General features: G+C 37.3%; 1 protein-coding gene across 1 annotated transcript; it reads right to left on the bottom strand.

The window, feature by feature from the left end:
- Window positions 1-223: 223 nt before the first annotated feature.
- LOC139144427 (uncharacterized) lies at window positions 224-13,030 on the bottom strand. Its single transcript, XM_070715129.1, has 5 exons — window positions 12,952-13,030; window positions 11,374-11,465; window positions 5,567-5,737; window positions 4,724-4,966; window positions 224-459 (listed from the first exon to the last, which is right to left on the bottom strand). The coding sequence occupies exons 2-5, from the start codon at window positions 11,450-11,452 to the stop codon at window positions 224-226; spliced, it is 729 nt and encodes a 242-aa protein (XP_070571230.1). The 5' UTR covers window positions 11,453-11,465; window positions 12,952-13,030.
- Between the last annotated feature and the right edge of the window lie 1,675 nt (window positions 13,031-14,705).

Here is a 14,705-nt window from a genome sequence, read left to right as displayed (position 1 = left end):
TCAGAGAATAGGGACTTTAATATCTTTATTAAGTTATTAGAAGACAGTAAATTGCCCTCATTTCGACAAAAATCTATCAATATCTTCACTGTAATTATTGCAATATTAGTTATATGACAACTCATCGTCAGTGACAAAATGTTAAAAGTGAGATAGCTTTGAATATTCTTTTTTAATAGGCTGAAAAATTGTGAACAGAATGCTAACTTACGTGCACACTCCCTTAAGAACACCAATGCGGATCTTTCTTCTTCATAATTTTCACTTCATGGACAATGCAACCTTGATCACTATCGCTGACGTTCTCAAAGCATTGTATAATGTCCTCTTCACTCACATCTGGAGGCAAACTATCGATAAGCACGCAGTTGCTTTTCAAGACTTTTCTAACCCTCACATCACATCCACCTTTAAACTCTCTTTCTCGTGTAAGCCTTTCAATCTTGGAATAATCCGTTTCTGCAACATCAACAAATAATTGTAATCTTTGAAAACAACTGTAGATTGAATACCATCAGAGATGTTTTCACTCTAATAGAAGGCACAAACACTTCTGAAATGAATGAATAAAACGTAACATTCGGAGTGAGGTTTAAATCATCATCAGCAAGAGCACCGCCATCGCCGCCACCACATCACAACACATTGCACATAAACGTACAGCACTTGACAGGCGCTGCCTTTATCGTTTCATATAAGCTAATTATGATAAATCACTCAACTGATCACTTGTCAAACAGTCACAATCAGGCAAATGTACTTATGAAGGGGCTTATAAGTTCGCCATCCACGTGCACCGGCAAAAAGTAGATTTCGAAGACTGTCCACAACCAGGAGATTCGTTTACATTGAAAACAAGGCAGTATTGCTGAAGGCAATGAGTACTTGGGCCGAGATAGAGTAATGTTGAGGACAATATATACTACTATTCAAATATGGTCTTGAATTTCCTCCTGTCAATTAGGCATTTGATTAACTGGTTATTAACTGGTTATTAAGCAATCGCATGACAACGGCAAAATATGTCTAGCAACTTTTGTGGAGTTTGAGGCAGGGGTTCTTTATTTATAGTGAAATTGCTTAAACTCCTTAAATATTCAAATTACAGCAAATTTCTTTTGTTCTCGATGGTAGATGTCTAATATTTAGATGGGCATATTTAGATTTCTACCCTATAGTTATCCCTATATACCAAAAATCGGACATCTAGCTCTATTGGCTTGCTCAGAATTAGATATGCGAATAATTAATGAGGTACAATATGTGGTGTCATAAGGTGTCCCATCATACCAAATATGAAGGGTGTAGCACTTGTGGTTACTGAGTTGTGGACAAATATATATATTTGAGGTCAAAGGTCATTGAGGTCACATGACATTTTGTCAAAATAATTGTATTGCTAAGTTATTCCTATATACCAAAAATCAGACCTCTAGCTCTATTGGCTCGCTCAAAATTAGATATGCGCATAATTAATAAGGTACAATATGTGGTGTCGTTAGGTGTCTTATCATACCAAATATGAAGGATGTAGCACTTGTGGTTACTGAGTTGTGGACAAATATAATAATTGTATTGCTAAGTTATTCCTATATACCAAAATCAGACCTCTAGCTCTATTGGCTCGCTCAAAATAAGATATGCGCATAATTACTGAGGTACAATATTTGGTGTCATAAGGTGTCCTATCATACCAAATATGAAGGGTGTAGCACTTGTGGTTACTGAGTTGTGGACAAATATGAATATTTGAGGTCAAAGGTCATTGAGGTCACGTGACGTTTTGTCAAACAAATTATATTGTTAACTTATCCCTATATACCAAAAATCAGATCTCTAGCTCTATTGGCTCGCTCAAATTAGATATGCGCATAATTAATGAGGTACAATATGTGGCGTCATAAGGTGTCCCATCATACCAAATATGAAAGGTTTAGCACTTGTGGTTACTGAGTTATGGACAATAATGTATATTTGAGGTCAAAGGTCACCAAGGTCACATGATATTTTGTCAAAATGTCTGAGATATCTGCGTGAACCGATGGACTCACTGATGGACTCACGGACGGATATGACCCAATCTATAAGCCCCCTGGACTTTATCCGTGGGGACAAAAAACTGTGTCACTGCATCCTTTAGGCAATATGAATACGATGAGAAACTAAATTTTTATTTTTCTTGGCCTTATACATGAAAGTCTATGGAGAACTGCCTTATACATGGGAGTCTATGGAGGTGTAAACTAAAAAGTCCTCTAACACGGCCAAATTCGATCGCATTGTGAAACAAATCGACGTGCATCTGTATGGGGTTGGGTACTATTCTTGTGCAAAGTTTGAAAGAAATTGACCAGGGCTTGTCTGAGATATCTGCGTGAACGGACGGACGGACGGACCGACATGACCAAACCTATAACTCCCCCAGGACTTCGTCCGTGGGCACTAAAAACAACGCAACAGTTATTACAGCTACACCGGCGGTAGGTTCATATCCAGAGCCCCGTACGGTCTGCCGCCGTCGCTTGAAAACAATTTCATAAACCTGGCCATATGGGCAACTGTGTATGAGCAGCTGGATACTTGACTTCCCGGAGAAGGCGAGCTGTCACGTTCAAGCTCAGGATTATTTGTCGATCAGATTTCAGTAAATTTACCTTACCTAGATGAAATTTTGTCTATATGCTGAAATTTCGCCGAAGTTTGACAAAATTGCATCGATTTTTCAGGTTCATATCCGACATTTTTGAGTTTTGAGTGCAGACAGAAATAAGTTTTGAGGCAACATGGCTGCGACCCCATGTTGACCCCTAGCCCTGCGTACGATGCTATGTGCTACAGCTAACACACAGCATCGTACGCAGGGCTAGCGAGAGAGTTGCCGACATCGACGGTTATTTACGAGAAGTGAATAAAAGACTGTCATTTTTGGAAGCGATCGAGTAGCTGAGGTAGGCTGGGATACGACTTGGGCCAAGAACGCTGAATTTCGGCAGTAATTTGCTTTTTACGTCAAGTCCAAAAATGGATTTGAAGTCACCGACCCTACGTACGCGTACGGGTCTTTGCAGGGCTGTGGTGAGCGGGGCGATTAGCTGTAGCGGAACACACAGCATCGTACGCAGAGCTAGTTGACCCCAAGTGAAAATGTGTTCGCGATCAAATCTTCCTATATTTTTTTCAGAATTTTCGACAAAATCATTGCTTCTTACATCTTTTGTAAAAATATAAAATATTAAAATAAAAATGCGATGTGCCATGTCTCCAGATTTCTAAAATATCGTTCGTTGACCGTTCGACGGAATACTCATTTCGCAAACTTGTGACGCAGTTGAAATTCAATACTGACCGCCAAATAATCTTAATGAGACGAGATCATTCTAGACATCCTCCAAATTATCCAACCATTCACGTTAGAGTTCAGCTCGCTTAGAGGATCATAACATTCTTCGGCCTTCGTTTAGATCGACCCTAATCTCTCCCATTTAGGAAATAAATACACAAGCTACCTTGACAAAACTTCGTGCACCATCCAGGACCTCGCACACTACAAATCTGTCTTGACGTCATCATCTCCTTACATGGTAATCGGCATACCGTATTTTTTAGCAAAGGAGACACAGAATACGTCGGAGTATTCAGTTTCAAAACGTATTACATTGTGTGATGTTGTCAAAAAAAGGTAATGTTACTGCAGTGGTATAAATTACAAAACACAAAAGTTCAAATCAGTTTATTTTGGACTGGCTTTACCCAACATTTCATATTGTTTCTTATGCCAGATTTGACCACGTGCTTACTGGCGACCCCTTTACATGCAAATTTTGTGTCAAATGGTGTGTTCTCCTGGAAAAACAAACGTACGATTTCTATATGAAGGAGGCGAAATTTGCCCTCAAAACTCGAAAACACCCCTTTGAATGTACCTAGCTATTTTGAACGAGCTTCTCGAATCTGCAGCTCTATTTCGAAATGATGGTCTGGTTTTCTCAGCTCAAGGATAAGTGTTCTCCATCGCTGTGGGCATTACTATTCTCAACTGGGGGTACAGTTTCAAGTCGTAATGTTTTTCATTGTGTCCGGGATATAAACCTTTCCTTTTCACAATTTTACTTCGATTAGGGTAGTCCACATCTTGTCAGCGATTAAACATGTTTCAAGTTTAAATGTTAAATTGTGGTCTCGAGCCCTCTTGTTCGACCAAACTGAAATTACCCCTCCCACTTTGGCTCGTCCAGTGGGTGTAGCAAGGGTCGTGCCATCGCCTAGGAAACGGAGGGTGCATTAATTGTTGCATTTTGATGCACATTTTGATTATATTCAGAAGATTTTGTGGCAAAACTCTGATAGAGAAGCATTAATATTCACATCTCACTTATTCAAGACTGGCTGAGAGCAGCACTTCCATTCAGTTAACATCATTACGCCATTTATTATGCCAAGAAAGATGAAGCCAAGACATTTTGCCCTCCCTGGTCTCAGCCAGGAATGGTTATACCTTACAGAGTTTTTTCCACGGAATGAAAACAAATGTACTTGGGCTGAGGCCCAAGTACAATAATAATCTAATGGCGTCCAAAGGAATCGTCCTCTGGTTGTCTTTCGTGAATTAATATTTCAAAACCTGTCGTTATTGTCCTTCAATTGTTTTGGCCGACTTGGTACTCAATGCATGAACAGGGAGGTTTGCTGTCTTGTTGGCAAGACTAATTTATTTTCCTCCTACCTTGTATGTCCTTTGTATAGGTCACCAAAACCATACCATGTGTCTCTCCAAAGAAGAACTTTGGCTCTCCATAACTTTGTGACAAGAAGTCAAGGTAGTCGGCAAGCTCATCTCGTGTTGTGCCATCTTGCAACCCTTCTAGTACAAAACTCTTATCGTCTCTGGGAAGATCAGGTGTTATCTTCAATGCAAGTCTTGCACCCTTAACCTCGTGTTTACCCATATCTAGAACCTTATGCAGATCTGGAATTGTAAGAAGCGAAGACAAGCTTCAAAGCTGTCAAAAATCTCTGTCGTTCCCGTATAGATTTTGAAATAAATTTCCCTGTAGCGAGTAGCTTAACATCCACTTAACAAACAGTATTTCAGTTTGTGGAGTGAAAAACTACTTTAATGCTTTTTTACAATTTTAGACTCTCATAAATAAGCTTTACTTGCTGACACGATCAGAGTTATTGTATCTGGATCTCAGCTTTAGTGCTACTTTGTTTATCCAGTCGGAAAATTCCCTTTTAAAGTTTCTTGCCAGGTACAACCCTTCCACATAGGGATTAGCGGAGGGGACTGATGAGAGCTGACGTACCGATCTTTGTCCTTTATGTGTCACGAAAATATCGGCCCTTCGTAATTATGAATCAAAAGGGACCGTAGAGTTACTATTGTCGACAAATTGGTAAAAGATTGCCTATTTTGGACCCGTTTCTTCAGTTGCCAAAGATGTCAGGTGATTTAACAGTTTGGTCCCAGCGATTATTTACTTACATGAATACATCATTGCTGTCGTCACCGTCATAATTATTATCACCTTTATTGTTGACTCGTATACAATCCTTTTGTTCTCACCTGCGGCATTCACAAACATGACTATCAGCGTTGACGCGTCTTTCAAGGTACACTCCTTTATGGAGACATTACTGGTTATGCCTACTCTACATTTCCTGAAATAAAGTTCCAACGTGTCTATCGACGTGGTAGGATTGAATCCAATCACTTCTATAGTCCTCGAATCAGCATCTGTTTACATACAAAAATAAGAAAACACTTTGTTTGCCATTATGAACAATGATTCTCGTTAGGCAACTGTAGCAGAAATCTCTATTAAGATGACTTTCATCAATATAGTGTTACTAACAGCCATGCACCATGAGGGGTTTTGCTTGAAATGTATGTGCTCCTACACTGTAAAAATAGCGGACGCTAGACGCGTCTTTACGCGTTCAAAATGTACATGTCGGTGTTCAAATTTGAACGGCTAGTGTTCATATTGTTAACACTAGTGTTCATAATATTAACAATGATGTTCTAAACCTGAACACTATGTGTTAACAACGATCTCCTTCAAGTGTTCAAAAACTCAGCATCACAGAAATTTTACGATATTGTGAAACAATTAACAGTCTTTTGTGTTTTTTTCTTTACAATGGCTATATTAAAATTACTATTGCTTCACTGTCCGGCAAAAGTACAGTATTTTGATGTAACGAATTTCACACTAAGTGAAAAATATTTCCGGCCTACAATTGCTGAAAGCATGTTTTTTCTAAAAAAGGAAGTATACAAAATAATTTTACACGTTTATTACGGGTTGAAAGTTTAAAAATTAGAAAAGAAAATCAGAAAACCACCATGAACGTTTTAATTTTAACATCGGCGTGCAAGGGGCGTTCTACTTCTTAACACTTAGTGTTCAAGTTTGGTGTCTTTTCCTATCCCATGATGCATCAAAACGGAAGTTGCGACATTTTTCTTGTAAGCGCACCCTGAAGTCGTGATCGTGCGGAAGCAAGACCAGAAAGGGTAAGTTTCCTCTCCAAAATAGTAAAAGGTATTCGATTTTTGAAGCATCTATATTATCGTCCTTTGAAAATTAATTGTATTGTACCTTTAAATAGCTTAACTACGTGAAAAAAGCTTTTTTCTTTCAGTGGCTGCTATACCAACAACTAGCTGTGACTACGCAGTGGTACTTTTGGCCATGGCGTATCGATCGATCTCACTCGGGTCAAGGGTCATCACAATACAACTGTAGTGATAACCCTTGACCTGAGCGCGATCGATACGCCTTGCATAGTACCGCTGCGTAATCACAGCTAACATATGTCTTTTAGTAAACACAATCGCATGTAAAACATCAGTTAAACATCGTAGAGTATACAATGTATTGTTTCAGCATATGAGAGTTTGGCTTTTTAATTTTAATCAGTTGATCACAAGAAGCAGCAAATATTTTGTAACAGTTTTGAAGAGAGGCACTGTATATGAAAGTCTCCACTTTTCCTTATAATAATCAGCCCCTTGTTTTTCATTTAAAGTTTCATGTCGCCATATTACCTATTGTTGCATTTTTTCAGGATGTAAAAAGTTGGATTTAACTGAAAATCGAAGAGTTGTTATAGAAGCTGGTGGTACAGATAACGAAGAAGATGAGTGTACAGGTAGCTGTCTGGAAACAAGCTTGAGAAACTCAGCTCATCTCTAATGTAGATTTAAACTTCCAAGGGTCAGTAACTGAATTTTGATAAATTTCTGTATTTTTGTTCTGAATTAATCTAAGCTTTGGTAGCATGCTATGATCAACTAAATGTTGCTGGGGAATAAGCTTTCACAGACGTGTAGTCTCCCTTATTTAAATTAAAGCTGAAAGTGACAGACCATTCAGAGTAAAAATGTCCACTCTGAATTACTGATTTTTCTGAAATTTTCACTCTGAATTTTCTGTCACTGTCTGCTTCAATTTTTCATCCCCCTTGCATCTGATGAAGGAGACTTCACGTACTTTGAAAGCTTATGCCCTTGTAACATTTAGTTGATCATAGCCTGCTACCAAACCGTAAATTATTTTGTATTGTAGCTCAACACGTCTCTTGTACTTAGCAACTGGTTTTTAGCTTTGCTGTCAGCTAAATAGGTGGATGTGTAGCATTGTCCTCAAATTTGTACTTCCAAAGGTTTTTCTTCAAAACAGCCTGTGCGAATCCTTTAATATTTGGATAACAGGTCCCAAGGGATTACCCTAATCAGATATGTTCAAATTATGATGAAATATGCAAATTTATATTTTTGAGGCTAATTTTGCTATTTTTTGGAAAAAATCTTCTTCTCTTTTACTGACGTCTTCAATATTTTGTAAACATGTCCCTAAAAATGACCATCGTCAAATTTGTGCTAGTTGTGATGAAATATTCAAATTTTTATATTTCATGGCAATTTTTGTCATTTTTGGTCAAACAATCTTTAAAAAATCTTTTTCAAAACTGCTAATCGAACAGCTTTGATATTTAGGACATAGATCTCTCTACTGGTAGTCTTTTTCAGATTGTTAAAATTATGCAGAAATTTGCAAATTTGTGTTTTTTGGCATTAAAGACATTCCAGACATTTTTAAGACATTGGAAATTACCAAAATGTGATATATTCAAGTTATGATGAAATGTTCATTTTTTCATTTTAAGGGTGATTTTTACCATTTTTTAGTGAAACAAAATTGTATAAAAATTAATAGCAGGGTACACCAGAATTTGAAAGGTTTTTACGAATATGTTTTAAATTTCTGAGAGGTATATTTTTGAAATGTCACCCATTTATTTCAGGGTTTATTTAAAGATATTACAAACAAACTAACCTTTTTTTTTATGAAGGACTTTTTTGGACAAGGAAATAGGTTTTACCCTGCCAAGGACCCACTTCCCCCACTTTCTGCATGTTGTGTCTTACTGTGACACTTTGACAACTTGACATGTTGTGTTTACTTTAGTGTGGACAACTATATGCCATGTGCACCAGAGAAGCCTTGACTAACTTCTTTTTCTTCAAAATTTACTATTGTCCATATAGGAGGAAATGTCTTTAAGAAACCATCTTACAAAAATGGAGTATGCATTTCATACATATACGTCTTTTCAAGACAAGAAGTATGCCAAATTTTGAGCTTTTTCAGATGATTTTTGTACGTTTTAAGGTTCCAAGACAAAAAATGTGACCTTTTTAATCTAACAATTCTCTAACGGTTAATAAACTCAGAACCCCCGTAAAGTATACATTTACTGAAAGCCAACATATATGGGAACATTTTGGTAACCACAGTGTCACCATTGTTTACATAACTATCACGTGACAAGATAATTTGCATAACCTTTCAAAAGTCGGTTTTCCCTATGTTTTGTCTCAATACTTCAAAATATCTAACTCAAACTTGCTGGAATGCAAGCTGTCACAATGCTCTTTCAAAGTGTGTCTCAGATTTTTTATATCTTGCTTAGTTTTTTTGGAGCACAATTTTAAAGAAATCAACTATGGTAAAATTTACTGCTCTGGAAGTTTTTCTGGCATAAAAACTGTTTAAGAAGGTTTAAAAAAATTCTGAGACACACTTTTGAAGACCTGTAGGATAGCTTGCACTCACATGAATTTCAGCCACATATCTCAAAGCATTGAAACAAAACATAGGGAAAACCGATTTTTGAAAGGTTATGCAAATTACCTGTCACGTGATAGTTATGTAAACAATGGTGACACTATGGTAACCAAAATGTTCCCCTATATCTAGGCTTTCCGAAAATATACAATTTACGGGGGTTCTGAGCTTATTAAACACTAGAGAATTGTTAGTTTAAAATGGTCAATTTCTTGTCTTGGAACCTTAAACAAGTATGAACATAAAACGTAATCCACAATATGGTGATTTTTATTGCTTATGTTTTTGATAGGAAGGTGTTAACACTGTTGGTTTTTTCCTCTGACAAACTTTACATACAAAGTTGCAATGTTTATTTACCCATTTTACAGTAAATTATTGTATTTTACTCTAGAAATGTTTCGTGTATTTTTAGAATAAAATAATTTTACAGGAAACTAATGGTCTGTAATGTTATTTCAAGGCTTGAACATACCGTGAACGCCCAAAATTAAAGGTGTTCAACAAGCGCGCATCATGTGTTCTAGCCTTTAACACACTTATCGTTGAACGGCGTCCATGCGTTCAAAAAGTGTTACAGCCCTTTGAACGCGTAAAAGCGTTCAATTTTTGAACACATTTCCTGTGCAACGTGTGTTCAGATATGGAACACCATGGTGTTCAATATAATGTCTGATGAACACGTAGCGTTCAAAAATTGAACGTTGGTTGAACACGTAGTGTTAAATTTCTGAACGTCTGGAGGCGTTCAAAAAGTGTTACAAAAAGGCGTTTAATTGGTGTTCTATCCTTGAACACTTAACTTTACAGTGTAACCCTACTCCTATTTAAAATTCTGTTTAGTTTTCTTTTGATAGATGTTAATAAATTTGTATTAGTTGCCAATTACTTATATCACCAAACCTCTAAGAACATGTTAATCTTCATATTAAAATGAACGCATACAGTCCAATCATACAACCAAGTTTCTTTTAAGAACGCGTGGTTACAGATAAAGGTTTTCCAACATTAGTAGTGAATCAAATCAATAAGAGGATTCTATTTATTCCAGTATTCCCTTTATGACTTCTAATTTTTTTTTCATTTGCTGACAGCAAAAATAACATAATAATAATATAATATAATAATCTTTATTCGCCAGAAACAACAAAACATTCACAATGTTTGCTTTTCAACTCAAGAAAGAACCTGATTCTGGCTTGAGCCACAAAACAGTTCTTAAGAGCTAGTCGAGCTTGTGGTCCCAAAACGAAGCTCTGCGTGAAATGCGTTGCACTTGCATCAGGCTGACAATTGAAGTTTGAATACGAAAAAATAAATAAATAAGTAAATATACAGATGACAGACAAATAAGTAAATATACAGATGATACAGGTGACAGAACAGAATGAATAAACAGATCAAGTAGGAAGAGATATTGTGTCAATTTTAAGTTAAAGGAGGTCATATTATCAATTTTTTCAATGAGTCAGGTAGCGAATTCCAATGCTTGGTTTCAGCGTATTTGAGACTGTGCTGATTTATAGAGAGGTTTAATTTTTGTCGTTCCTTGCAAGCCGTGTTGGGTAATTGTGGGCAATCTGTCGAGGTAGTGATACTCATCATGAACAAAGCGATTTTTCTTTTAGTCAAAAATTAGTAAGCAACTTTTTAATTTACATTACTTGTTGATGTTAAGAATGTTGAGCTTCTGGAAAAGGGGGACAGTATGAGTACGGAAATCTGAAAAGGTGATAAGTCGTACCAACTTTTTTTGTAAATTGAGAATGGGTTGGAGAAAAGTTGAATTGGTGTTTCCCCATATTTCAATGCAGTGGATGTTTTCGTATTCCTGTTAACGTTATTAAACCATATCGGTTTTGGAAATGTCAGTGTTCCAATCCTTGGTGCTGGATTATATATATATATATATATATATATATATATATATATATATATATATATATATATATATATATATATATATATATATATATATATATTACATAGCCACGCCACATGTTAGTTGCAGCTCGAAAATGATCTTTAAGTTGTTAAAATCTGAGTGGTGCGTTTGTTACCAATTTTGAACGACATTCTGTGGTGATACTTACTTGAGCATAAGTTGCATTTGATTTAAACCACCAGCGAAAATCAAATGTAAAGAATTACAGCCTTATGGGGCTTTAAATGGTGTCGGCAGCTGGTGCGTGCAAATGTATTCCGTTAAAATTAATATACCACGGTAGGTTCATACCTATGCAAGATAAACTGGAGTTGTAGGCCTCTTTTTGTTTCCATTCGAGAGAATCCATATTGAGGCCTTGTAACAACATACACTCTTGAAGTCTTGCTCAAAAATCAGAAAAAAAATCATTAGTAATTGTAGCGGTCCATCCAAAACGCATGAGTAAATATGTAAGGGAATTTGTAATCAACAACAAAAACATTTGACAATTTTATCATAACATATACGTTTATATGCAAATGTTAAACATTTTGCATGCTGCCATTTATATAAAACATCGATCAAATTAGTTCTACCTTACACTCCTGAACATAGTCATTTAAACTTCTCCTAAACTTAATCTATGTAATATATTAACAAAATATGATAAATTGCAAAAATTGTGTTTGCGCATGATAATGGACATAAGTCACTGCCCCCTTCAAGTTGGACTAAAATCAATAAATTTCGCTCACCACACGCATACTCTAGCTGTCTGTGGCACTAACAATCTGTAAGGAGACTGATAGCGTCTATATTTAGATACATAAATGACTTTTGTAAGATTTAACCAGGAACCACCCATATTGTAAGAGCCCGTTATCGACACGAAACATCGACATGTCCTGCTTGGACGTCAATATTTATTATTACCGTCTTATCACAAAAGCAAAACGAAATATGTACAAAGTTCGAAAATACTTATCCTCCCAGGTGATTGATGCACTTATTCGTAAATATTCGTAAAAACTGTAAACAGTTTAGTTCAATTTAAGTTCTTAATCCTGTGTTTGAGGTTTTTTGAATCTTTTTCGACATTCCATCTTTTCATAATAAAAAGTTTACAGCTTTATTTTAAACCGGAATAGGGACAGAATTAGGTCACATATTTGAGTTGTATTGTTTGGATGCAGGGTTGTCCTGCACAGGTCATATCTAACAAAGTCGAACGAGTTTTATCTCACAAGAAGAATGTAGGGGTAAGGCACGACTGAAGAGTCAAATCCGGCGATTTTTTAATGCCAACGGTCAATATTTGATGTGGTGACTGCGCGCGGATCGCGAGATATCGATAAAAACATGTCCTCAACAAAGTAAAGTTTGAACTCCGGTGGCCCACCTAAATTCAGCTTCCGAACATCGAACGTTCGGCACTGGGGCCATTGTCAACTAAGCTATGGAATACGAGTCTACGCTGACGCTGCTGTACGCCACAGTACCACTCGCGTCGGTGATCGGTCATGTCCCATGGGAGAACGCCGAGTCTTACTGACTCGGCAAACCTTCGGGGGATTTCGGGTCATAATCAAAAACGATCGTAAAACTTCGGGATGTGAAAAATACGCTGGGGAAATGACATGTTTTTATCGATATCTCGCGATCCTTGCGCAGTCGCCACCTCAAATATCGACCGTTGGCATGAAAATGTGTTTTAAAAATGTTACCAAGTGGGAGTGCCACTTTAATACAATGCGTTGAATTTACATTGGCTATATCTCGCTGTACAATATGTTCAAACTTACTTTTCTTTCGTTGCATGGTAATTGCGATAAAAAGCAGCTGAGATCCCTTTAAATATGTCTTAACATCTAATTTCCTTGTACTCACCTCACCTTTGAACTGTGTGCAGTTAAATGAAAATAGAGGCAAGACGTCGTGTATATCTTATTTCGTCCAGTCTGTTCGTGCAAACAATATGGAAAATAGCAGGCTTTTGAGAGAATCAGTTTCCAAGCTCAAAGGTTTCGCCGTATCACGTTATAGTGAGCACACACCCTGGAGGCAAAGAATCCTTCCTTAAACCACAAGGCACGCACACACACTATGTTGATAACCCTTCGATATCCGCATTTATGTGCATATTTTATAAATCTTGCCCCAACTCGCCGTATATGGCGCCATCATAACGACGCTCGGACACGCCCGCTTGTCCCTTATATGTAAACTTAAGCTGCCGCATACGAGAGAAATTTGCTGAGCAAAATTTCATTCGAGGCTGTTTGCTCTGCTAGTTTACCCTCGTGTGCGGTCGATTTTTCGTGAGTTTTTTCCTGGCGAGGCGTTGAGCAAAACATCCAACCTGTTGATAGTTTTTGCCTCGCAAGGCAAATTCCTCACCTTGTGCGCCGGAGAAAGTCATTTTCCTCACGTCTTTTTGACTAAAGTGTGCGTGTGGAGATCACATGACAGTGCAAAATGACCGCCCGTAGCCTGGCCCGTAGCATTGAAAATGCAGTCGCTTGTGGTTCGATACACGGCGAGTGCCGTCAAAATACATGACAAAAAAGATAGATTGACCAATCTTTCTAATGCGTACACCGTGTATCGAACCACAAGTGACTGCGTTTTCAATGCTACGGGCCAGGCTACGGGCGGTCATTTTGCACTGTCATGTGATCTCCACACGTGCGCTTTGGTAAAAAAGATGTGAGGAAAATGACTTTCTCCGGCGCACACGGTGAGGAATTTGCCTCGCGAGGCAAAAAATATCAAACAGGTTGGATATTTTGCTCAACGCCTCGCGAGGACAAAAACTCACGAAAAATCGACCGCACACGAGGGTAAACTAGCTGAGCAAACAGCCTCGAATGAAATTTTGCTCAGCTAATTTCTCTCGTGTGCGGCAGGCTTTAGGTCAAAGTTATCACATTTCTTAACTTTGAATGAAACCAAAATCGATAAAGTAAGTCTCTATCGACGTCATCAATAACTATTTAATATACCATGTAGGGGAAGAATGAGTGCGGTAGCCATTCAATGACCTTGACCTTGACTTAACAGGTGCTCATAGTTAGAGCCTACTGTCTAATAGAGTCCTATGCGTAAACATAAAGATAAATTGCATGTTAAGGTGAAGTACTACGAATTATGTCAAAATTAGGTTGTGGTGTCATTTTCTTGAAATTTTGCACAAATTTCCTTGGAAGTTGTGCAAGTGCAAAAATGAAATAAAAAACGGGGGTCACCACGCTCGTTTCCATGGAAACGGACGTTAAAATGGCGTCGTTAGAAATAGATAAAAATGATATAATTCACTTAAACTAAAGAAAGCAATTATAAAACGCTTAGCAAATGAGTTAATTTTATAAATACCAAGACTTAAGATCCATATCTATCGAATGTATAGTTTCATGATGTTTGTAAAGATATTTTAACATAAGTATCGATTACAAAATGACGATATCGAAATCATATCACTACATAATTTTCGAACTTTCTTCCTGTCGCTTTGAATGGTGTCATTTTGACCAAACTTGGCGAATAAAATCCTGACATAATTCCATTTAGTTGACACTTTTAATAAAAGAGTGTCCCCACGCTACTTTTTACAATATCTCCAGTTGAATGGGTAATATGCGCCA

Source organism: Ptychodera flava, chromosome 11 (genome assembly GCF_041260155.1).
Source record: "Ptychodera flava strain L36383 chromosome 11, AS_Pfla_20210202, whole genome shotgun sequence".
NCBI lineage: Eukaryota > Metazoa > Hemichordata > Enteropneusta > Ptychoderidae > Ptychodera > Ptychodera flava.
The sequence above is the reverse complement of the archived record's forward strand: the minus strand, read 5'-3'. Positions and strand labels throughout refer to the sequence as shown.

What these genes read in the sequence shown, in the direction of transcription:
- LOC139144427 (XM_070715129.1), bottom strand. Translation starts at nt 11,452, where the DNA reads ATGTTGTTACAAGGCCTCAATATGGATTCTCTCGAATGGAAACAAAAA. An exon ending in CTCCAGTTTATCTTGCATAG is followed by an intron (nt 5,738 to 11,373) that starts GTATGAACCTAC and finishes GTATGTAAACAG; the next exon opens with ATGCTGATTCGAGGACTATA. An exon ending in CATGTTTGTGAATGCCGCAG is followed by an intron (nt 4,967 to 5,566) that starts GTGAGAACAAAA and finishes TTACAATTCCAG; the next exon opens with ATCTGCATAAGGTTCTAGAT.